The sequence below is a fragment of the Lissotriton vulgaris genome, chromosome 12, assembly GCF_964263255.1.
Source record: "Lissotriton vulgaris chromosome 12, aLisVul1.2, whole genome shotgun sequence".
Classification (NCBI taxonomy): Eukaryota; Metazoa; Chordata; class Amphibia; order Caudata; family Salamandridae; genus Lissotriton; species Lissotriton vulgaris.
In genome coordinates this window covers 268,681,495-268,705,297 of record NC_141700.1, presented here as the reverse complement: position 1 = coordinate 268,705,297, position 23,803 = coordinate 268,681,495, and the positions used below count along the sequence as shown (strand labels likewise).

Here is a 23,803-nt window from a genome sequence, read left to right as displayed (position 1 = left end):
CCCGCCAATTTACATATTTATTTTTATTTCATAATCGGGACAAAGGGAACAAGTCTCTGAGTTTTGCAATGGCTGCCAAAGCATATTGTTCAGGTTGTCACCAAAGTATCAGGATTGACTAGTCTCCTTTAAATTAGGCATACTCTAGCTATTTTGTTGACCACTTTTTCCCCAGTATTCGTGGATAATTGGGCATACTCTCAGCAAGTGAAAAAATGAACCCTCTTGTCCGCAGGTTCGTAGGCAGTATATTGTTGTTTTTCTACCCATTTTGACCAATGTGGCTCTGGGGAGATAAACTCTGTTCAGGATCTTGAGTTGGATTAGGTTTCATCTAGTGGAGATGGCAACTTCTCTAGGAGATTCGAGGGCTTCCTGCCAGTCCTCATTTCCCAGATCACTGTTCCAATATCCACAGTCTCTGTAGGGGGTCAGGGGAATTATGCAATCGTTTTTGGTATGTCGGGGAGATAGCTTTACGATCCATAAAGTCAGTGAAAAGCCTGTCCTCTAACTATGAGGCTTCTGGGGGGATGTCTGTCTTTAGGGCATGTATGACTTGTAAGTATCTGAAGGTTTCTGTGGAAGCCATCTTCAAACGTCCAGTATCACATGTACGCAGATGATACTCAATTATATTTAAAGATCCACTCTCTAGAGGACATCAAATCTCTGAACTTAACACTACAAAAAACTTAAACTTGGCTGCCCGAAAATCATCTGAAACTAAACCCCCTCAAAACTGAATTTCTCCTAATCGCACCTCCCAACCAATCTACCATCATTCAAGAATAGATGAAACATCTATCAGCACTCAACAGCCAACCTCTTATTGTCGACTCTGCGAAATCACTGGGAGTAACTCTTGACCAAAATCTTAACATGCAGAAACCCATTAGCGCCGCAACAAAAGGAGCACATTTTCAGATGAACACCTTGAAAACATTGAAACCCTTCCTTCCAGCAAATGACTTTCAAACTGGCAGTTCAAGCACTAGTAATCCCAAGAGTGGAATATGGAAGTGTCTCTCTCTATGGTCTTCCTCGATCGACAACAGCTCCTCTAAGAGCATCAATCAACGCAACAGCCAGACTCCTCACAGGCTCTAAAAGAAACTGTCACATCTCCCCTGACCATAGAGCTCTCAACTGGCTACCTTTCGAAGCCAGAATTCAACTAAAAATCGCATGCATGACTAACAAGGCCATACATCCCAACACTCTGAGCTACCTGGCCCAGAAACTGGTGCTTTCCTGTGGTAGCTCCAGTAACCTACTGAAACCACAGCGATTTGCCAAGAAGAAAACATACAACTGTGCATTTTCAGGGATTGCTCCCAGTATTTGAAATGCCAAATGAATCCTTCTACTGCATGTTTAAAAAAAAAAAAAAGTGAAATCTCTTCTCGTGTCCAAATTCACATGAACTATGTATATAACTCGTAATACGACTTGTTCTGTATAGTACATATCTACATTGTCTGTTTCAAATATCTCCCCTTGTAAAGCGCTCTGATACCCGTAAGGGTCTTGTTCACGCTATATAAAACCTTCAAAATAAATAAATAAACCAGAGCATATCTGAACATCAACTGTCCAGATATAAGATTTCTTTGTCCTTTAATATTTCAAAAACGACTGAACTGATTTACACCACATAACAAAAAGTGTTCTTTCTGGACCAAGAGCTACCTTGCTGCTCAATTTGGTGTAATTCCGTCCAGCGGTTCGGGCTGTAGCCTTGTTTAAAATCTCTATGGGAATTAACATGAGAAATGCACTTTTTTTTAAACTCCCCCCCCCCCCCCCCCGACCCTTTTTTTTCCATAATCCCGCTTGATGGATCACCCCAAAACTTTCCTTGCACAATAACACCCAGCGGCACAGTTTTTAAAGAAAATTTCATGAAGATTCATCAACCAGTACCAAATGTATAGTCAAGTAAAAAAAAACGCTTTTCCTATGGAAACATGGTCCTGACTAGAACTAACTACTGGCGACTACCAGTAGGTAAAGTACTTTATTGTATTTTATACAAAAAACAAAGTTGTCATGATACAGTAATGCAGAACACATGTTGGAAAAGGCAGGCAAAGTGAATTAATCTCTTGTACAAAAATGCTTAACTCAGTATAAATGAAAGGAGGCGAAAATAAAGCTTAAGGTTAAAAAATCATGAAATCATACAACACATAAGGATAAAAAACCAAGTCAAGATATCCCAATAGTAGGCTTAACAATCCAGGAACTGGAAGTGTCAGCATACCCATTTTTAGCGAGACAACAGTTTGGCAACGGGCAAAAGAGTTTTGTGCAATGACTAGAAGTCAACCATATGGTGTGTTGAGGGATTCATGGTGGTTTGGTATTTGCGAACTAGTGATCTAGTAAGCAACGAAAGGTTGTATGGGGTGGAATTCTAACCCTTACACCTTATTGGGTATTTATTTAAAAAATGTATAAAGTGCTCACATACATATTAGTCCGTTTTGGATCTAGGTTTTAAGACAATACGATGAACACCACAGCACTATAAGGAAAGGGGCCTGGTTTTAACTTCCTGAAGGAAAAGTGTCTGTCAGACAAACTGTTATAATGAAAGAGACTTTCAGATGTTTTCTTTTTTTGTTAAAAATGCTCAGCAACACACTTCAGATACACAGGATTATCTGGATAGTCACAGCGAGGGTATTGGATTTGTTGCCTATGTTCAATACAGTCATTCCATTTCAGTATAATATTAATAAATTCCGCCCCAGTGACATCCCATTGCATTTGTGAAGTCCCATCACGCCTCCCCTCCTATAACAGCATCTACAGTTGTAACATTTCAGAACTCTCTATTATCCACCCTCCGGCCCCATACTTTACCCCACTTCCTCGGGCGCCCACAGCTTTGGCACATCACTTTTTCAGCTGCGCAGCATCAATAGAGATCGGCCTTCCACTCTGCGACCCCCGAAGGCTGAGTCGCTCCCCACGCCCTTGCCGTATTTCTTTTTGCCACTATATCTGCGACCATAAGCCATATTTGAGTATTTCGGCCAAGGGTCGTCCTCTGTCACACACAGAATGTGCCATTGAGCCGCTTATGTGACCTCTTGACCCACCACTTTGGAAATTACCTGCACTATCTCATTCCAGCAATGCTGGATTTGGGAGCAGGCCCATAATGTGTGTAAGAAAGTGCCCACTGCTCCACTGCCCGATGTAAAATTATCGGGATCAGTGTGGCCCATGCGTTGTAGCAGTGCCCTAGAGGTGTATGATCTGTGCAAAATTCGGAGTTGTATGAGGCAAAACCGAGCTCTTACAGCTACCTCCCTGGGACTCTGTATTGCCTCTTCCCCATCGTCATCCTTTACTATGCCCAGCTCTGCCTCCCATGCCTTCGGAGAGCTCTCAGGGGATCTGGAATATTGTTTATTTTCTTTTTATATATCAGGGAAGTGGCGCTAACTGGCATTGGATCTAACAATACCCTATCCTCAAGTGGTGTGTATTCTGGTATTTGTTCGCCTCTGGAATATGGGCACGCTATGCGTATTTGTTGCAAATATCAGAACTGTTCGGAGTCCGGCATCTGGTACTCTGCCTTTTAAGTCTGTAAACTCAACAATCTTTTGTCCTCTCCAGACGTCTTCTAAGTATTCAATCCCTAGATGTCAACATTGACGGAAGCCCTTCAGTCCACCAACCTCCCGTCCCTGCATTCGCGTCTTCCGAGGTGATTGGTCGGATATACCCTGTGCCCTATGGCTTGCCCCTCTAACCCAATGCGCATCGGTTGAATGTGTCAGTAGATAATCCAAGCGGGTGTACCCCCATGACACGCCGAGTAGAACGTGTACTGTCTGGTCCTAGGTTTATGCACACAACAGAGATCCACCAATCCGAGGGCCTCAGCAAATGGTCGTAGTGGTTCTGCCCCATTCCCCTTTCCATGTGCGAAACAAGGCCCCACTCCGGGCCCATTGTGGCGTTCATGTCCCCTCCCAACACCAGGACACCCATTGGGAGCTCAAGTAATAGTGTACTAAGCACAGGCTGGGTGTCAGCATGCAGTCTCGGCGGTACATACATTGAACATACATTTTTAACCCTGCCCTCCCATACCCCCATCATTACCACATATCTGCTCATCCGATTGTGTCAAACCTTGCCAGATATAAAGGGAAGTGTTGTCTTAACTAGTATCCCCACTCCTCGTGACCCTGTTGTAAACCCTGCATGTGCCATTAGTTTATATCCTTATCTCTCTAGAGCTTTACAACTGTACAATTGTTGCCCTTTAGGTGGGCCTCCTGTAATAGAACTATACCTGGTGCATGTCTGCGCGGATATGGAGCACCGTTGTACGTTTTATTTTGTTACCAAGACCATTTACTTTCTAGGTCATGATTCTCAGATCTGCACATTTGTGTTTGTGTGTGCAGGAAGTAGATCTGGAAAGTTCACCCCACTAGCCAAATCAGTCATTTAGATTGTCTTGATGGAAGTTTGGGCTGTGCCCGGCTGCCTCAGTGGTAATGGGTGGAGTCGTTCCCCTCCCTCCTCACCATCCCGATCCCCAGAGTGTGCCAAGCTATTCCCTTATGTAACACTAGAACTGTGCCATCTTGAAGGTTGTAACCCAACCCCCTAACATGCAACTCCCCCCTCCCTGCTACCCTGAAGTGTGGGCATAAAACCTCCCACCACCCTAATTCGCAGAGTGCCTGTCTCCCCATAACAATAATACCGCAAGTCCGGTGGGCTTAAGCTGTGTGAAAGCCCGCCGGCTACCCCCCCAGCCCACCTTCATGCGTAGGATAGGTGCAATATTAACAGTAGCAAATACAAATAGCGATTGCGTTAATTATGAAAAATTAAAGTCTGGAAAGTGAATTTTTAGCTGTGTATTCAGTCCCAATCCGTGGTTCAGCCTGGCCAGGTGATACCATCGCCCCAGTCCAATAAGTCTGCCTGATTTGCCCAGTGTCCCGGTAGTCTTTCAGTGATGTTCCAGGCTGCATGCTCACTCCCTTCGGGTTATAGAATGATCTGTATGGTGAGGAAGTCCTTCTCCATTGTCCGCTGTTGGTCCTGCCTCGGCGCCCTCCGATGTTGCTCTGCTTCTATTCTTATGCCGTTTTCATACCGCCGTCCTCCAGCCAGACCCACACATTCTCCGGAGTGGGAAACCGCCATACCTTGCCATCCGCCGCAATTGAGTGTTGCAGGGAAAAGCCCTGAGTATTTCATTTCCTTTATCGAAGAGCTTTTTTCACCTCAAGGAAACTCTGTCTTTTCTGTTGTACCTTTAGGATAAAGTCTAGGAAGAAGGGGATTTCAGAAATTTGGTATTTAAGTGGCGGGGCGTTCCCGGCAGCTTGTAGTATTACTTTCCGTTCACAATAGTTAAACATTCTCGCTATTATGAGGCGGGGTTGGGCACCTTGCCGTGACAGGGTGCCAGGTATTCCTGCTCCACAGATAAATAGTTAGACAGGCCTCTGGGCTAGAGCATATTAGTTATTATATCCTCCATGAATAGGTCCACTGCTGGCGCCTATGCTTTTTCTCGCACCCAGATTATTTGGACGTTATTGTGTCAGCAGCGGCCCTCCTGATCTTCCAGCCTGGCTGTTAGGGCTAGGGCTTTAATTGTTATGGTTAGTTCATGAACCTCTTTCTGGGGAGCTTTCTTGTCTGTTACCAGGCCAGTTGCGACCCCCTGAGAATTTCAGGATAGAGCTCGCCCCCTTGGCAAATCTTCCTAACGTTATGTATAGATGGGCAAATGCTGAAATTAGAGCCAGGACAATAAAGAGTTTATGAACTAATGAGGCCATTGCTTGCTTAGAGCTTTGTGAGAGAAGCATATAATTTGGAACACAAATCCTAAAATGACTCACCATTACACTTCTCCATTATATGCTGAAAATTTTAATACCTGTTGAAATATATATTTAATTTTTGTTTTCTAAAATCATTTTTATTTTTGCTTTAAAAGAAAACCAGGTTTCCTAAACATGTTTCGTATAATCAACACGTAGAGTAGTTGATATTTTTGTTTTCTTATACTTATTACAGTTGCATTTGAAAGTTTTTTTAAATCAATTAAGAGGTATAAGCAACCAGACTAATCTTTAAAATCCTCCATTGATTATTGCTCCCAGCTCTGGTCTGATATTGTTTCTCTCTCTCAGTCAGATTCAGAGGAAGAGGAACCTGCAAAGAAGAAAAAAATTCACCAAGTAAGTCCTGTAGTATGTTTTTATCTAAGTTTATCTATATAAAATGAATTTCTCAATAATTTCTGAATCTTTGTTTTTGACCCGCACCAAAAGAAAGTAATTGTTCATCACATACAATATTAATGGCATTTATGGGGAATTTACAGTGGCCAACTAGCTACATATGTAGCCTACTGTACAAAGATTGGATAGAGAATTTTCTAGATATAATTTGAGTGTTTCCTATTGCTGTATTAGGAAACGAGGTGGATGGCTGTCATCTGCCTTGTAAAACATTGTACAGAAGAGTGTTTTGTTTCAACAACTTGCATACTAACATTTTTAAGACAAAATGATCTGCTTCTTTTGGGGTAAGAGTTAAAGTCTTGAATATAAACATAGAACTGAAAAGATAACATTATTTTTAAATTAAAAACTTTTCTTTATCCTGTTCTCACAAAAGTCCTACTGAAAATGTTGAGGCTGTATTGTTGAACACATATGAACCAGAAACAAGAAATGTAATCTGAGGGCCTAATTTTGCCCACATATCTGATATTTAAAGTATTCTAACAGTAAGTTTTGGGACCTCTTGTGTAATGGCATGTCTGATTGCTGCGAAAGACGGGTGTAATCTTTATTTGTAATGAAAACCCATTTCTGGACAAAATGCATTCTCCATCTGAGATGGCTCTGGGATGTCTGTATACACAACTACCATCTGGCAGCTCAAAGAAAGAGGAGCAATGATACAAATTTGGTCAACTGTCTTACAGTGAACTGTACGTGCTCTTTATTGACAAATGACTTTTTGCATATATTTTAACAGACTCTAAACCTCAAATGTGACCAATATGTTTTGACAGCAAGGGTGTAAATACTTTGTGATTGTCTAATTTATTTCTTGTTGAACAGCAGATAAGCAGAGATGGATCAGGATTGTCAGCTTTGCTTCCGCAACCCAAGAACTTGTCTGGAAAAGACTCACAGCGCCAGCTTCTACCATACTCATTCACCAAAAAAGCTGCAGACAAAAATGAAAACCCTATAAAGACTGCTTCTTCCTCAAAGGCAAATCCAAAACCTGTGTCCAAGTCGGAAATACATACTACTCTCTCACCATCTCTAATCAAAGCTGCGGCTAAGTGTGCCAGCCTTCAGATTACCAAACAGATAACTCAGGAGGAAGAGGACAGTGATGATGAGGTGAAGCATGGCAACTTCTTTTCTTTGTCAGATAATAGTGACTCTCCTGTTGTCCGAACTGAATCATTTACGTACACAGCCCCCATTGTGACAGAAAGTTCATTGCCAGAAACTGTTCATTTGGTAGATAGTTCCTCCAATGACCCTTTGGAGTTCAAGTCAGAAGAGGATCCAGAGACACCACCACCGCCACCACCACCCGGGACGTCTGATAATTGGGAGACCAAACCAGGAGTGGACCTCCAAGTAGAGTCTTATAACCAGTACACAGAGTACAGTGGTTCTGGTGCTGTTCCTGCTGCATCTGGAGCTCCTTACTATCAGGTTTGTGCACTTCATGTATACGTATAAATGAAGTGGCTGCATGTTTTATGAAATACTATTGTTCTGGCTTGGCTAACAATCGGGAAAGTGTTTAGCTGGATGAGAAAAATTCTAAGAGAAGCCTTGCAAATCTGGTAGAAGAGTGCACCAGATCATTGGGTATAAAGAAGCTCTAAGACAAGTGATGATTAGCCCATTTCCTAGAATATAACCAGACAGAAACCAAGTTCTTATATTGTCAAAAAAAGAAATAATCTTTCACGTATTTCTTCTGTTAATGATAATTGGTAATATGGTAAGAGGTCTAATTCTGTCGCAGTGGCCTGAATCTGGTGGATTCAGTGGGCAACAGGACGGGCCTGGGAGTGTGCACTTGTTTCTGCTTTTTTATGCTGTTTGCTTTGCCTTCCAAGGTTTCTACTTTCATTGTCAAAACCTCCACTTTTATTACCAAGGCCAACAGTCCAACATACTCCATTGGTTGGAGAGAAAAATGCAGAATTGCCTCTACTCCTACTCCTCCACTGAGAGAGAACAAAATCAAAACAAAATTAGTTTTTCAGTCGAGTCCCATTTTACCTCCGTGAGAGGGAGAGAGTCCTGTCCTGTGCCCTGGCGTGTTTTTTTTAAAATCTGTGTTGATGTGTCTCTATCCTAGCACTTTTCTGTGTGGTAGACGTTGAACCAGTAGTGAAACCTCGTATTTTATTTGTTGCAAACTTTATTATCCAAGCTGTGATGGCTGTGACTGCAGAAAGTCAGAAGCAAGTACCTATCCCCGAATGACAGGCCAATCCTCCTCCTCCGCCTTCTTCCCATTTCCAACATGGGGCAAGAATTATGCAGCCAAGTGACCAATCTGTTAAACGTTGATCAACCAGTCATTGTAGCAAGACTGCTCTCACTTGCTGTTTTTTGCATTTATATGCAAGAACCTCTGTCTTGCTTTGTATCTCTGCACCCAGATGGCCCACGAAAATGTATATTTTGGTCTTTTAAATGACCATTCTCTTATCGGAGTGTTGTAAGAACAATGGGCCATATGTATCATCATCCTGATTTGCGATTCTGAAATAGCGATTTTTTAGGAATCGCTACTTCAGAATCGCAAATAGGGATGTATGTACAAATTCGGATTTTTTTTGCGAATTCTTGAATTCTTAGTATTCCTTAATTGCGATGAGCAAATTGCGAATCGCTATTAAGGAATACTTTCCCATTCATTTCTATGGGCCAGGAGGCCCGTAGAAATGAATGGGAAGTTCTTCTCAATTTACGATTCGCTATTTGAGAATCGCAAATTGAGAATAATTTTAAGGGTGCAGGGGTGTCCAAAGGACACCCTGTTGCACTCCTGAAATAAGCATGGGTGCACATGTGGCGCACATACATGCTCTAAGGGCAGTATGTGCGTCACATGGCACTTTGAAAAACGCAAAAATGTGCATTTTTCAAGGAATTCGCAAATTACCACCAACTTGAAGTTGGTGGTAATTTGCGATTCCTTAAGGACAATTTGCATTTTTATTTTGCTTCATACATTGCATTGAAGGAATCCCTAAATTTGTGATTCCTTAAATGCAATTGCAAAATAAGGAATTGCAAATTTTGCGATTTCCTTGTTTTGCACCAGATTTCCCTTAATCCATTCCATTTGGCAAATTCGCGTTCGCTGAAATTCTGCGAATTCCGGTGTTTGCGAATGCAAATTTGCTTGATACGTATGGCCCAATATCACAATCTTATTAATATTGTTAAAAAGAAAGTTCACAATTTTTCTGCAGTTTTTATATGTCACAATCTGAGAGATCAAATGAATTCTGTAGGGTACACAGAATTAAAATTAGGGGCCTTAAAACTCAGTTAAAGTTCATTATTCAATTACTTTCCTGTGCTGCACCACAATTATCACCTGCAGGATACGCAAACATTTTTAAAAACCTATTCATGAGTGGTATCAACACACTTGAGAGACCTAGTTGAAAATGCATGTAGGTTCACCTGAGGACATGTTCCTGTGGAAGGAATCCAGAAAAATCTATCAGCTTTTATAAAAAAAAATGTTCATGGAAAAGATAGCATGGTAGCAACTCAGGTTGAAGGCTTCCTACCACCTTTTTGTTGATTATTTGAGTTATGACCGAGCTAAATATTTTAACTTGGACACCTCTGTCCTGTAGAAATGAGGAGGCTTCAATTAGATTATTTATTACCAAGGGGCGGATTTATATGTTGGCAGAAAGGGTACCCCAGCCACCATCACAATGATCCTGTTTGACAAATATGTACAGGTAGACCTTTGGTGTAATGGCGCGAAACTTCACTATGGTTAAACCCCTCCGATGAGTAAAGATTATTGGTAGTTAACCTTTATGTCCACCCCCGGAATTAAGATGGGTGGACATAGAGGTCAGTTTTCACTGCCTTTCTGCGCAAGGAAAAGGAGAAGGTGGTAAGTGGCAGTGAAACCTGTAAAATGCCCTCCTCGCCATGGGAGATGACTCCCATGGCAAGGGGGGCATTTCTCAAATTTCCAAATACAAAATCCCTCTTTGTGGTTTTGTTTTGGAAAATAAATAATTGTAGCCTTGCCGTAGGTTTCTGTTTGAAGGAGCCGTATGCAAAGTTACAATGTATTGGCAGGAACTGCCTTTTTCAAACCGTTAAATGCTTCTTTTAGCCTGTTGTTCACTAATTTCTTTACCCATTTTATGCTTCCTTTTCATTCTACCTTTCCCTATATACTTTATTCATTCTTCTTTTCATCATCCTTCTCTTATCTCGTTGTCATTGCTCTCCGATTTCCTTCCCATTATTTCTACATTCTATTCTTTCACACTCTTGTCCACCTGCTTTTTTCTCGTCTGTTTTCTCACTGTTCACGAAATTTGTGTTCCATATTGGTGAGCAGGATAAGAGGGATGAGAGCCTCTAACTTTGAAGAGCATAATCCATGCTGCTTGGTTTAAAGAGCAATTAAAACATTTTAGCAGAACCTCTTAACTACTGTGATCATGGGTCTCTTCAGATTAATCTAGCCAAATAGAGATCTCAGTGAACCAAATAATTTTTATCCAATAATTGCTCATTCCTATTTTGGGAAAGTAATTGGAGCTTTAGCTAGTGCTCAGCTGCATGATTTTTTAAAACGAACAGCCCTGTCAATCTGAGTTCCAACCATAGAGCAATGCAAAGTCAGTTAATGTTATTGGGGACAGAGAGGGCGTTTGACCTGAGGGACACAGTAAGATCCACAACTCTGTCAACTACATTTGATTCAAAGGACCACTTCATAGTCCTTGATTCTTTGTTGATCTTGATTGGTTTGATCAGTTCTTCAACATTAGTATCAGATATTGGCCCTGTCCTTTCTTACCATCAAAAGCCAGCAAGTGCAATAGGTTAATTATAGCCCTACCTCTAAGTTCTTGTTGTGCCGGGCCCCACAGCTGTCAACTCACTTCCTTATTTCTGTTTTAGTCATATTTGCTGCATTTGGCTCAGCTGGTTGAGAAGCATGGTCCACAATGGTAGCTATACTCTGACAGTACCCAGACACTGCAAGATCAGGGATTTGGGTGATGATGTCGCTGGGGTGTTGGCTCACCTGTCCTCCGTTTACTAATGGCTGCAAGATCATTGGCTCTAGTTGATTGGGCACCTGGATGAAGTCCCGCTCCTTGCCGGAAATGCCCCTTGTCCATGGCAGGGGTAATATGTGTATAGTCTCTGCAGAGCTGGCCGGGTGTTAATCTCGGGCTGATGCACTGTCTAAAATTTCACATGCTCTTTTTTTCCTCATTTCCTAAATGTTACCCTCATTGTTCCCGAAGTATTGTAAGAGATTATTTCTGAATATGCCTGCAATGTTACTGGGAAAGCTGCAGGATGTCCAGAAAACATGAATTAAGTAGTCATATGTCCTAAAGACATGTAGTTGCCTGGTACCTTCGCTAGTTAAGTTTCAAACCCCATATTGATCACTGAGCTCTTACGTTTATCTGAAAACTGATAAGTGACCACTCTTCTCGTTATCTCTCTCACCTGATGAGAAGTGCAGAAGGAGGGCACTAACTTGTTGATGCACTCACCCACACAGGCTCCACACAAATTGGTGAGCACCTATTCAAATTCAGTTCACTGCAAGAAGCAACTGGTTTAATGTTCTTCATCTATATTATATGAACTAAAATGTTTTAGGTTATGTCAGTTGGGTCATACCAGACACAAACAGCAAAATAACTTTTATTACCATTTTATGTCCATCTCACTACAGTAAGATGGATTTCCTTAGTCCAGCATCTTCAGATTTCTTATATCCTGTGCACTCCAAAATTTGGCACACAGGAATGAACATTTTACACCAGTCAACAGCTATTCTCATTATCCACTTCACATCAATATCAGCCTCGCAGATCATAATCTGTTATGCGTGTTGTTGAATGTAGGGAGGGGCCATGGTTCACAAGAGGAAAGCCTTTATTCGGTCATGATCAGCACACACTCCCTCAAAATGGTAATACATAGCGTATTGTACTCTGTGCATCTACCTATATGATTTATGGTATGCCATTTTATGTTTATTTGTATAAATATGGTAATTAACCAAAACCAGGATGCAAGGAGTGAACAGTATTGTAAGATCACTTCGAAGAAGCCTCATGACTATTGGAAGAGTTGTTTCCCTTTGTAAAGTAGTTAAAACTGTTACTGAGCCACATTTATTTTCACTGCAGAGGTATAAGTGTGTGTGTACAAATCTGGTCACTGAAAAGAAACCCAGTTAAAAGTTCAGTTCTAGTTCTGGCTCCAACACAACCACTGATGGGGAGTGTGAAGTAGCAATGGAAGAGCGGGTTGCAGCAGAAGAGCTGTGTGTAGCCTTAAGTGGTGCGGAGGTTTTCTCCATAGTGTTCAGTCCTTTTCAGGTCGAAACCTGCCAGACGGTGCCAAGGTACATTGGGGACTTTGCTTATTGCTGTTTCATTTCTGCCTGTTTGTGTACCATTAGCCTTGTGTTTAGTCATTAGGTCTCGCCTCTCAATGTGCATGCGCATTGAGCAAGACTATAGGGACTTAAACAAGGTTTACCTAGACTGGCGATTTGATGGTGTGCCCGTGCGCTTTTAGGTCAATGCGCAAGCGCATTGACCTAAAATGCGCGTGTACATCATCAAATCGCCATCTGTTCCCCGGCAGCACTCCTCCCACTCCTTTGAAGTGAAGCTTAGCTTCACTTCAAAGGCCCCTGCTTCATCGCCGCTCTCCCAGCTCCGCCCCCACTTGCTTAAGACGAACAGAGAGCGAGTGGTGGCATGCAGCTGCACTTCCTGCTTCTCCCAGCGCGATCTTTTCCAGTAATCTATTTAAGTAGCACATACATGTTTAAACAAAGTCATGGCCTCAGATTAACACAAACAAAATGCTATAAATAGTCTCGAGACCCTCTCCCCATGCACTAATTACATAGGAACCTTGTAGTTGCCTGGGTTCTGTTTTAGTGTTAATAAGCTGCTAACTCGTGGTTTTATCGCCCAGTAACGTGGCCTTCCTGAGCTCGGAACTTTAAGGTACTGAGCCCAAACACGTAGCTGCAAGCCAAGCGGCTGCACGTATTTCGAGAACAACTTCGTCAAAAAATATTCCCTCTGCGAGCCTGGAAATCCTACTGGGCAGTGCACTCCTCCCACTCCTTTGAAGTGAAGCTTAGCTTCACTTCAAAGGCCCCTGCTTCATCGCCGCTCTCCCAGCTCCGCTCCCTGCTGCGGCCGTGTCGCATTTCTTCTCCCCCCTCCCCACAGCAATGCCCTCCGTCTTGCAGAACTGTACAGTTCACTCTTAAGAGAACATGTTGCCTAATATACTGTCGCAAGTTATGCTTTGAGAAGTTTGACATTTGTACCCAATTTGATAGCTGCAGTGGCTTTATTTTGAAGCTATGTCAGCTGTGTGCACGTGACAGAGTAAAATGAATACCCTACTTCTATTATTGCTTATCAAACGTGTTTAGAGCACATCTCATCACTCCCTCCTTGTTCTGTTGTTTACAAGTGAGTATGTGATCATATGTTTCTCGAAGCCTGCAGATAAAGAACGCTTGGAGAAACTTCTTACTCTTTTGCAGGCCTCCCCTAGTTCAGCCATGTTACTAGCGCCTAGGTGCCTGTTTGCGAATGTTTGGGCTGATGTAATTTGGACCCAAGGTCTTCATGAAATGTACATAAGTATACATTTCACCTGCTTAAGACTAACAGAGAGCGAGTGGTGGCATGCAGCTGCACTTCCTGCTTCTCCCAGCGCGATCTTTTCCAGTAATCTATTTAAGTAGCACGTACATGTTTAAACAAAGTCTTGGGCTCAGATTAACACAAACAAAATGCTATAAATAGTCTCGAGACCCTCTCCCCACGCATTAATTACATAGGAACCTTGTAGTTGCCTGGGTTCTGTTTTAGTGTTAATAAGCTGCTAACTCGTGGTTTTATCGCCCAGTAACGTGACCTTCCTGAGCTCGGAACTTTAAGGTACTCAGCCCAAACGCGTAGCTGCAAGCTGAGCGGCTGCACGTATTTTGAGAACAACTTCGGCAAAAATATTCCCTCTGCAAGCCTGGAAATCCTGCTGGGCAGTGACCCAGTGTGAAATGCAAGTCTGGGCAGTTACTAACTTTGACTGTCAAAGACACAGCGGAGAACATTCTGAACATGTGTAGTTTCTCACTTCTCACGTGTAGGCCCATTTTCACTGCTTTACACTGCGAGTTCCTGTTTACCTGGACCCATGGGTTTAATCACCAGCCGCACCATGGGGCAGAATAAGGTTATGCAAAGGAGGTATTTGACCAATGCTGTACATTCAAGCTAAAAACATTGCCCCTTGTTGCTTGTTTTTCCTTGCCCCTCTTCCAATTTAGGTTTTCGCGCGCTTGGCTTGCATAATATAAGGAGCTTGTGATTGCAAATCCTATCACTTCAGGAAGTGCCGATACGCTTAGACCGTCATTTGAGGTAAGCCCACTGATATGCGCTCTTTACAGGTTGCGATTGGTTTTCGCTCCGCTCGCATTTTGTTTGTTAGTTTTGCTATTTTATTAGCTTCACTATTGATATATATATTGATATATATATATATATATATATATATATATATATATATATATATATATATAGCTCTGTTTCTGCATGGCACCTTGATTTGTGTCTCCATCCTTAATTACAAGCGTCCTCACTCTATGCACTTCGAACGCTTGACAACTACGATACTGAGCACACCGTTTATACTTTCCTCCCTTGTATATTTTCCCTTTCTCGCATGCTTTATCGCTACGTCGCTGCTTTACGTTTGGACTGTAAGATGTCCCTATGTTTTTCAATATGCAATTCAGCCACGCCCGCTAGCTCTCTGCGGCATGGGGCCCTGGTGTTCCGTTTCTTCACTTGACCCATGACACCCTGCGCTGCTTGCTGATACTCCATCGGGGTCTCTAACACTGAGATTTGTTCATTCATTGACGACTGTTTATGATTCAAACTGTTTATACTCGATGATATTTCCTTGCCCCAGCCATGACTATATCTTTCTTAGGCATCATGGCTCCCATATGTCGTCCATTCCACCTCACCTGCTGTTTTTCTTTGATTCCTACATCTTGAGGGTGATTGGATTTTATTTCACAACAGCGCCAACACAGCACCACTCAGCGCAAGCACAGCACCACTTAGCGCAACCACAGCATCACTCAGCGCAACCACAGCATCACTCAGCGCACCCACAGCATCACTCAGCGCAACCACAGCATCACTCAGAACCACCACAGCATCACTGGTTCAAATATGTTTTCTCAATGTTTCAAGCTTTATTACAAATGTCACAAAAAGATGTTAATAATTCACTTCTGTTCTTGGATTTTCGTCACAATAAAATACACTGAACATATTCTTCACAAAAGTTATTTACAAAAGTTTAAGCTATAAATTAAATACATTTTTTAAGTATTAATTATTTAAAAAAATTAAAAGCCATTGTTATTTGTAATATCAATACATCTAAGTCACGTAAATACAAAACATGTTGCATTAGAAATGCTATAGGTGTCACATTTGCAAAAGTTATAACTATTGGCATTGTAAATGACAAAGCTATTAATTTAGCTATTTTCAAAAACAATGCCCAAGTAAAATATGCTGCCTGCTATTCCGTTATCCCCCAATACACGTCACCTTCACAAATCCGGTTAGAATTTGGGCTTCCCAAGCAAGATCTAGCACAGCAAAGCGCCCTTCTCAAGTACTTATCATCCGTTAGAATAGGCCCTCCGAATACTCTAAAAGCATTAATCTGGAAGGAGATTCAGGATAAGAGTCAAGCAAATTGCTGGACCAAGGAGAGACTTGAGGCTTTAGAGGAGCCGGCCTCACAACAGCTGTGGGGAGCACGCTAACCACATCACTATTTTAATCTTTCAGTGACCAAACAAACAAGATTTATTCTGGGCGCAAGATCAGGAACACTTCCACAAGCGTGACACTAGTTGCTATAAATCAATACATCTCAAACGCGCCACCGAGCTATCTCTTCGAAACCATCAAAGGATTCTATAAATGTAGATTTTTAGGGTTAAGACATGGCCTATTACCAACAAAAGATGCGGTGCCACCATGTGTCCCAGAACCAACTTCACTGTCATGCCAGCTGTGTCAGGGGTCTGTCGAATCCTTCTTGCGCATATTATGCATATGCCCCATGGTGCAACCGGTGCACAGAAAGCTTTCACGCAATCTGTTTAATGCTAAAGGAGCAAATACGTGCCGCCAAACATTGCTGTACTGCTTGCAAGGTCGGAGGCCGCAAGCAATATCATGCCTGGTAAAATGTACTACCAGTGTGGAACAACAATACAGTGGTCACACAATCAAATGCAGGAACTCTGTCCTAATGCTTTTCCCCTTTTCATCAGTGCTTACAATGAACCAGCACCTAACTGTGTGTTCGTCCTTCTCAACTAAGGAGAGTTAATGAAGCGTCCTTTAGCGATTAGCAACCAAATAGCTCTCTTTCATTGTTTTATTTTGTTAAAATGCAACCTTTTCCTTCAGTTTTATCTACTGTGCATTAGCTTTTTAGGTAGCATTAAGGTCAAAGAGCTCCTGCATTAGCACTCTAACTAGTGTAAACGTGAATTAATCAAGACATTTGCTGAAGTGACCTTATGTGTTAGCATTATTCTTTTATCACTGATTCTGTTCTTATATCATGTAAAGGTTTTAATGAGCTAAATCACGAATAATACATTTACTTTAAGCTTATCTAGAAAGTACTCGGACCTAAATCTACATTTGCTTTTGTAACATTCATTTTGTTATAATGATAAATCTTTATTTCTTGGATTTCCCTTCATTCCTTGGTTTTATTTTTTAGGTCTCGCAGAGAGACCTATTGCAGTCAAACCAGAAAGCTGAGTTCACGATGCGGATTTGTAGAAGTGCACGTGCTTGTGAACGCGCTTCTATCCCCATGCCTTGCTCTTCAAAGGCTCCCCTTACCATTTGCTCCTTCCTCCCGCCCACTGCTTCACACTTCACGGCCGCCAGGCCGTGACTTGCCTTTCTGCCCAGCCCCCCCTCCCAGCGCTGCCTTGTCTCATGGCCTCTCCCTCCTCGATCTCGGTTACTCACTCTCTTTATTTCTTTCATTGTTTCAGCCTCTCACTTTCTTTCCCTCTACCTCTATCTATCCCCTACTCCAGTGCCTTGTTTCCCCCCGTCTCTCAGTCTGCCATCTGTCTCTCCTTGTTTATTTTGTTACCCCCTTAAAGGCAGACTATATGATTCATGATTAAAATGTGCTAGCTAGTGTTACACTTTTACTTTCAAAGGCCGTTTTATCGTTATTTTTTATATTAGACAGAGCTATAGTATCTGGGCATTACCTTTGCAGAGGGATTTGCCCATTTACTATTAAATAAGGGTTTATCTTAAAAGTGTCCAATTGTGCATATAGCGCTCCTTACTATCTTTCCGCCTTCGCGGTGCTAGACTGGTGTTTGGACTGGAACGTTTCACGTTGTGCAAGCGGAGGTCCGGCGCTTCTATCCCCCTGCCTTGCTCTTCAAAGGCTCCCCTTACCATTTGCTCCTGCCTCCCCGCCCACTGCTTCACACTTCATGGCCGCCAGGCCGTGACTCGCATTTCTGCCCAGCCCCCCTCCCAGCGCTGCCTTGTCTCGTGGCCTCTCCCTCCTCGTTCTCGGTTACTCACTCTCTTTCTTTCATTGTCTCTGCCTCTCACTTTCTTTCCCTCTACCTCTATCCCCTACTCCAGTGCCTTGTTTCCCCCCGTCTGTCTGCCATCTGTCTCTCCTTGTTTATTTTGTTACCCCCTTAAAGGCAGACTATATGATTCATGATTAAAATGTGCTAGCTAGTGTTACACTTTTACTTTCAAAGGCCGTTTTTATTGTTATTTTGTATATTAGACAGAGCTTTAGTATGCAGCCATCAGAGTTTGGGACCACGAGTCCCATATCGCAGTGAAGCTGATAAGGAGAGCCTTTGCATTGCCACCTTTTATCCTGCATTGACAGCACTATATAGTGCAGAGGAAGTTCCCGCAGCATGGGACCACAAACGCTGCCATCGGAGTCAGGGACCAGGAGTCCAATATCGAAACAGGGTTGAGTTGGAGGTCTTTTGCATTGTTACCACCTGTCCTGCATTGACAGCGCTATATAGCGCAGAGAAAGCTCCTGCAGCACGGGACGCCTCCGCTCAAGGGCGCGTCCGTTCTTGCCCGCCATTGCCAGGATGAGACAAGTGAGGTAGTGTGGCTCACTGGTTAGAGGCGGCAGACCCGAGAGCAGAGGACGGCCCGGGACCAGGGTTCGATTCCCGGCGCGGCAGGTTTCTGGACCAGGGTCAGCGGACTCGATAATTCTCTCGCCTCGGTGCCCACTCTGATCAGCGATCATACTCGGCAACTCTGGGCATTAGCTTGCCTCATCCTCACTAACGGCCCCACCAGACCGCCGGGGACGCCTGGTCTCACCCTGGAGATACCCATTAAGGGACCATCTCTCAGGGAAGCCAGGAAGGGTTTCGCAGCGGTCGAAGCGCCTTGGGACCCTACGGGTAAGTAGTGCGCTATATAAATGCCTATACATTTACATTTACACACAAGGCAAGGCCAACCCCCTTAAGTTTTATATCGGGCACAATCCTTCACTCTGGTAAGCCCTCTGTTGACACCAGAAAAGTTTAATCAATGACAAATCATTTTACGGGACTCTTCCTCTTTTTGTTTCCCCTCTGTGGCTGTGTAAACAGCAGTATGTGCCCCTGAACTTAGCAGACCCTCTGCTGCAAGTGATTTGGATTTCCCAGGAACCTAACCCCCTTGGCCACATTATAAGATGTTGAAAAGTGGTAAGAGTTTGCTCTATTGTGCATTGCTCTGGACCCCTATTATCAACACTCTGTAGCCTTTTCCCCCTTCACTTAGCCAATTGGGACAACCTGGGTGCCTGGAGATTTAGGCCTTTTTTGAGGCCAGCTGATTTATCTCCATATGAAGGACAGGGCTTGCTGGATATATTGATAACTCAATCCGTAGCAGGGGTCTCGCCAGTAGAATGTAAGCTGTTCCTCGCATTTTGTTGCGCTGGACTGATAGACACAAAGACGTGCTACCCAAGTTCGCACATTTCTGGTGTTCTTCTTGTTGCCTTAGTCATCAATTAGCACTAGTCTCAGCAGGAGTGTAATTACAGATTGTTTTTACCAAGTTAGTACTGTTAAAAGAAGTTGAAGCCCTCCTAGATACTAAGGCAAAGGGGGAACAGCCAGGAAAGGATGTCTTCAAATCAATCTTTTAAAAAACAGGGTGCACCAACATATTGGTTCACAACCTCAGACACTAACACTCGTCCTTTACCACCACTTCCGACTGGGCAAAAAAGCCACCCGAATTTCCCTAGCATCTGTAATAACAATTTACTGTAGCTATTTATTTGAAGTATTGTGGACTAAGGAAGAAACAACCACAGACAATATACAGCTACCACCAACTTATAGTAATGTTTCGCCTGCTGTAAGGGATTCCCCAAACTTGCAGTCAATCTCATTAAAGGAAGAGATAATTAGCCTGATAGACTATTTTGGGAAGGTTGCCTAACCGTTAATGACAAGGTGGATGACTTGGCGGATTTGGTAACAAAGCTGAATTCCAACCTACTTCAAGCCATTGGGAAGGCTAACCCCGCTCACCCTAGTCAGGACGTTAATTTGGGAAATACTCCACACATATCTTTCAAGCTGGACCCACGTGACAAATGCCCGGGGTATTACTAGAGTGACTAGGTGACGCCCTCATCCTTCTCAAATCTAGGATGTAATTCTAACCCACCCCAGAGCTGTGACTCGAGGCCCACAGAGCCTCACAGGAGTAATAGCATAATTGGTCAGCAAAGTATGAGGAAGGCCTCACTAAGGCCTCATTAACCTCAAATTCCAAAAGAGACATAGCAAGACCATTAGGAGCCAACACCGAGCACCATGGCATATTTATGTTCAGTGTTCCAAAAATCCCGCAAGTGTCATCTGATGATAATTAATCACTTGATTTATTAATTAATAAATCCATTCACTCGCTCCGAAATGTCAGGGGCTGTAGATCTGTTTATTAGAAAGGACAGATTAAACGTCCCTAGGTTCAGTAGCAGACACTCAACACTGGTCTCAATGGATTGAAGCTAGGAAGCCACAACCTTGTTGAAGGGTTGATAGCGCGGGAGCACAGATGTAGGCTCCCGTAGAGTCACAGATCAAACTCAAGGTAAATGCCCCATGCCCATTAACCACCCCAGTTAGTGTTAGCACCTTGAACCCACCAACATGCCGCCAGCTGTCTCACCTCCCAGCCACCCATTTGGGCAATCTGAAATTGACTGATTACTAGAAAATCTGCCTGAAGTTTTCGGATCCTTTCAGCCGAAAACATACCATTAGATAGACCTCCCATGACAGAGCCCTAATTTAAACAATATACAAAAACATCTATTAATTCCTCTAATTTAGTAGTAACAGGAGAGAAGAAGAGCATTAATCTGCCAGACCATCATCTATGGGTGGTCCCGTGTCAGATTGACACTTTAAAATTATTTTCTCAGAGCTGAGTTAACAGACCCTGATTGGGGTGGCTTTATAGACCAACACCACATTATATTACTGCAGGAAATATAGACGTTTGAGCCGATGTTTAGATCAGGTTATATTACATTTGCTACGAATGCAGCACCATCACCTGCAGGGAGACCTTCAGGCGGTTTGCTGAGCTGGCTTAAGATGGACCTGCTCCCTAAAATAAAGAGAATTCCGTAAGAGTGTAGAGATCTATTGGGAATAGCTATTCCAACAGGCATTGCTTTTGGGGCTAGGCACATTGCCATCAGAAATGTCTACATTTGTTCGGTCCCAGCAAACCTTGATTTAGATGCAGTGGTCCAGGTTTCAGTCATGATTGACCCCTTTTACCACAGTCCCTTCAAAATCCTCACAGGGGACTAAAGCAAAAATGGCAGCTACCCTCATTTCCATGGGCCAGATGGAACCAACACACTTGTCCAGGGCAATGTCTGCTAGTGTTGCTGACCTTTCTAGGGTCGCAGCTCAAATTGTTGACTTGATATTGGCCTGAAGGTTGTCAATAGCTTAACTCAGTCGGACTTTCTACCTCGTCCAACCTTTAAAAGAGGATTGTATACCAGTAATATTGATTATATCCTTCTGGATAGAAGACTATGGACATGTTTAATAGATATGGAGGTCGTCTCCAGAAATTATAGTGATCATGAAGCACTGAGCACTTATTTTTCTGCTGCACCCTTCTCAAATTTATGCATACCATGCAAAATCACCATTTGCATGGTTGAAACCTGTAATGATAGAAAGAATGTGAAATGGGCAGCAAATGCAGATAATTCCGCAGTCCAGATTCAAATGTTCACTCTTTTTGTTGAGGAAATGGCCCCTTTAGAATCAATTGACACAAGCATGATACACTTTGTGAACCACCATTATGAACTTATGGGGCAGCTGAAAATCTCTTTACCTAGGAGGCGTGTAGTGGTCATATGCTAATCAATCTTCCTGGGTGGTATTCCCATGACTGTAGACATTCTAAAACATTATTAATTGAAGCTGCAAAAAAAGGTGACCATAGGGAGATCACTGGTGCCTTTAGAGCCTATAAGGCCCTCCTGATTAAGTCTAAAAGGGTATGGGAGTTAGAGCAGTGGGAAGAACTTACCCAATCCCTTTATAACCGGAATGCTACGGTCTTCTGGAAACTCATAGCATCTGTGTCGTACTATAGAAAACTACCTCAGCGCTGTGGGTCAGCCTGAGGCATGGGTAGCCCATTGTGTTGAATGGTGAACTTCATAGGGTGTGGGCCAAAGATAAAGTCGCACTTAATGAGGACTGTATAGTAGCCTATATAGAGCACAAGGATGGGCCTGAGGCTGGAGCCTCTACTGAATTTTGAATAACCAAAACAGCACATTGTGCTTCCCAGGTGATTTATGTGTTTCAACTAGAAATCTGGGTGCCCTTTCTGAATGCCCTAGGAAACACTATGGAAGAGGTGAGGATATACCTCCTTCCTCGCACGGAGTTGCCATTGTCCCTATTTATAACAAGCATTTACAATGCAATGGTTTCGCCTTTGGAAAAGTTAGAGTTATTGGCATTGTATATGCCAAAATTTGTATTTATGTTTTTGTTTCGAAAACAGATAAGGAAATGGCATTGTCATTTACATTGCCATTACCTTTTTTTTGCAGTCACTTGGCACTCTCTAGCACTCCCTAGTACTCTTTTTGCACTCTGCATTTCATATGCACTCCCTGTGCACTCTGCACTCCCTATGCAGCACTCTGTATGCACTCTGTACTCTATATGCACCCTACACGCTCCACTTCCTATGCACTCCCTATGCACTCTGCACTTTTTATGCAGCACTCTGTATGCACTGTGCACTTTGTATGCACTCCACACTTCCTATGCACTCTGCACTTCCTATGCACTCTGCACTTATCATGCACTCCCTATGCACTCCCTATGCACTCTGCACTCCCTATGCAGCACTTTGCATAGAGAGTGCAGAGTGCATAGGGAGTGCATAGAGAGTGCAGAGTGCCTAAAGAGTGCAGAGTACACTCCCTATGCACTCTGCACTGTCTATGCACTCTACACTCCCTATGCACTCTACACTCCCTATGCACTCTGCACTCCCTATGCACTCTGCACTCCCTATGCACTCTGCACTCCCTATGCACTCTGTATGCATTCTGCATTACCTATGCACTGTGCACTGTCTATGCACTGTGCACTCTGCACTTCTTATGCACTCTGCACTCCCTATGCACTCTCTGCATTCCTTATGCACTCTGCACTTCCTATGCACTCTGCACTCTCTATACACTTTGCACTCCCTATGTACTCTCTCTGCACTTTGCACTGTCTATGCACTCCCTATGCACTCTGCATTACCTATGCACTCTCTATGCACTTTGCACTCCTTATGCACTCTTTATACATTCTGCAATTTTTATGCACTCTCTCTCTGCACTCTCTATGCACTCTGCACTCCTTATGCACTCTGCACTGTGTATGCACTCCCTATACACTCTGCATTCCCTATGCACTCTGCACTTTGTATACATTCCCTATGCACTTTGTATGCACTCTTTATGCACTCTCTCTGGACTCTGCATTCCCTATGTACTCTGCACTGCCTATGCACTTTGCACCCTCTATGCACTCTGCACTCTATGCACTCTGCACTCCCCCTGCTCTATGCACTCCCTACTCTGCACTCCCTTTGTTAAAGTTTGAGCTTTTGCTAAATGGTGTTTTGTATCTTCATTGAATTATGTGTAAAACGTTGATGTGTTTTACTTTACACAGAAATCTGGAGTGCATTTATGATGCAATTATTTGCAGAGAGAGGGAAGGGATGAAAGAGGCCAGGAGTAAGAAAGCTCAAAAGGAAGCGAGTGCA

The 23,803-nt window shown here is 43.0% G+C and overlaps 1 protein-coding gene across 2 annotated transcripts in view; it reads left to right on the top strand.

Annotated features, from left to right (window-relative positions):
- PRCC (proline rich mitotic checkpoint control factor) overlaps positions 1-23,803 on the top strand; it is a 157,340-nt gene that overhangs the window by 35,055 nt on the left and 98,482 nt on the right. The window contains exons 2-3 of one of the 2 annotated variants that reach the window (XM_086945020.1): positions 6,192-6,239; positions 7,134-7,748. In XM_086945020.1, coding sequence (XP_086801146.1) covers positions 6,192-6,239; positions 7,134-7,748 — 663 coding nt within the window. The remainder of the gene's footprint in view (positions 1-6,191; positions 6,240-7,133; positions 7,749-23,803) is intronic. The other variant, XM_086945021.1, reaches the window with a different exon arrangement.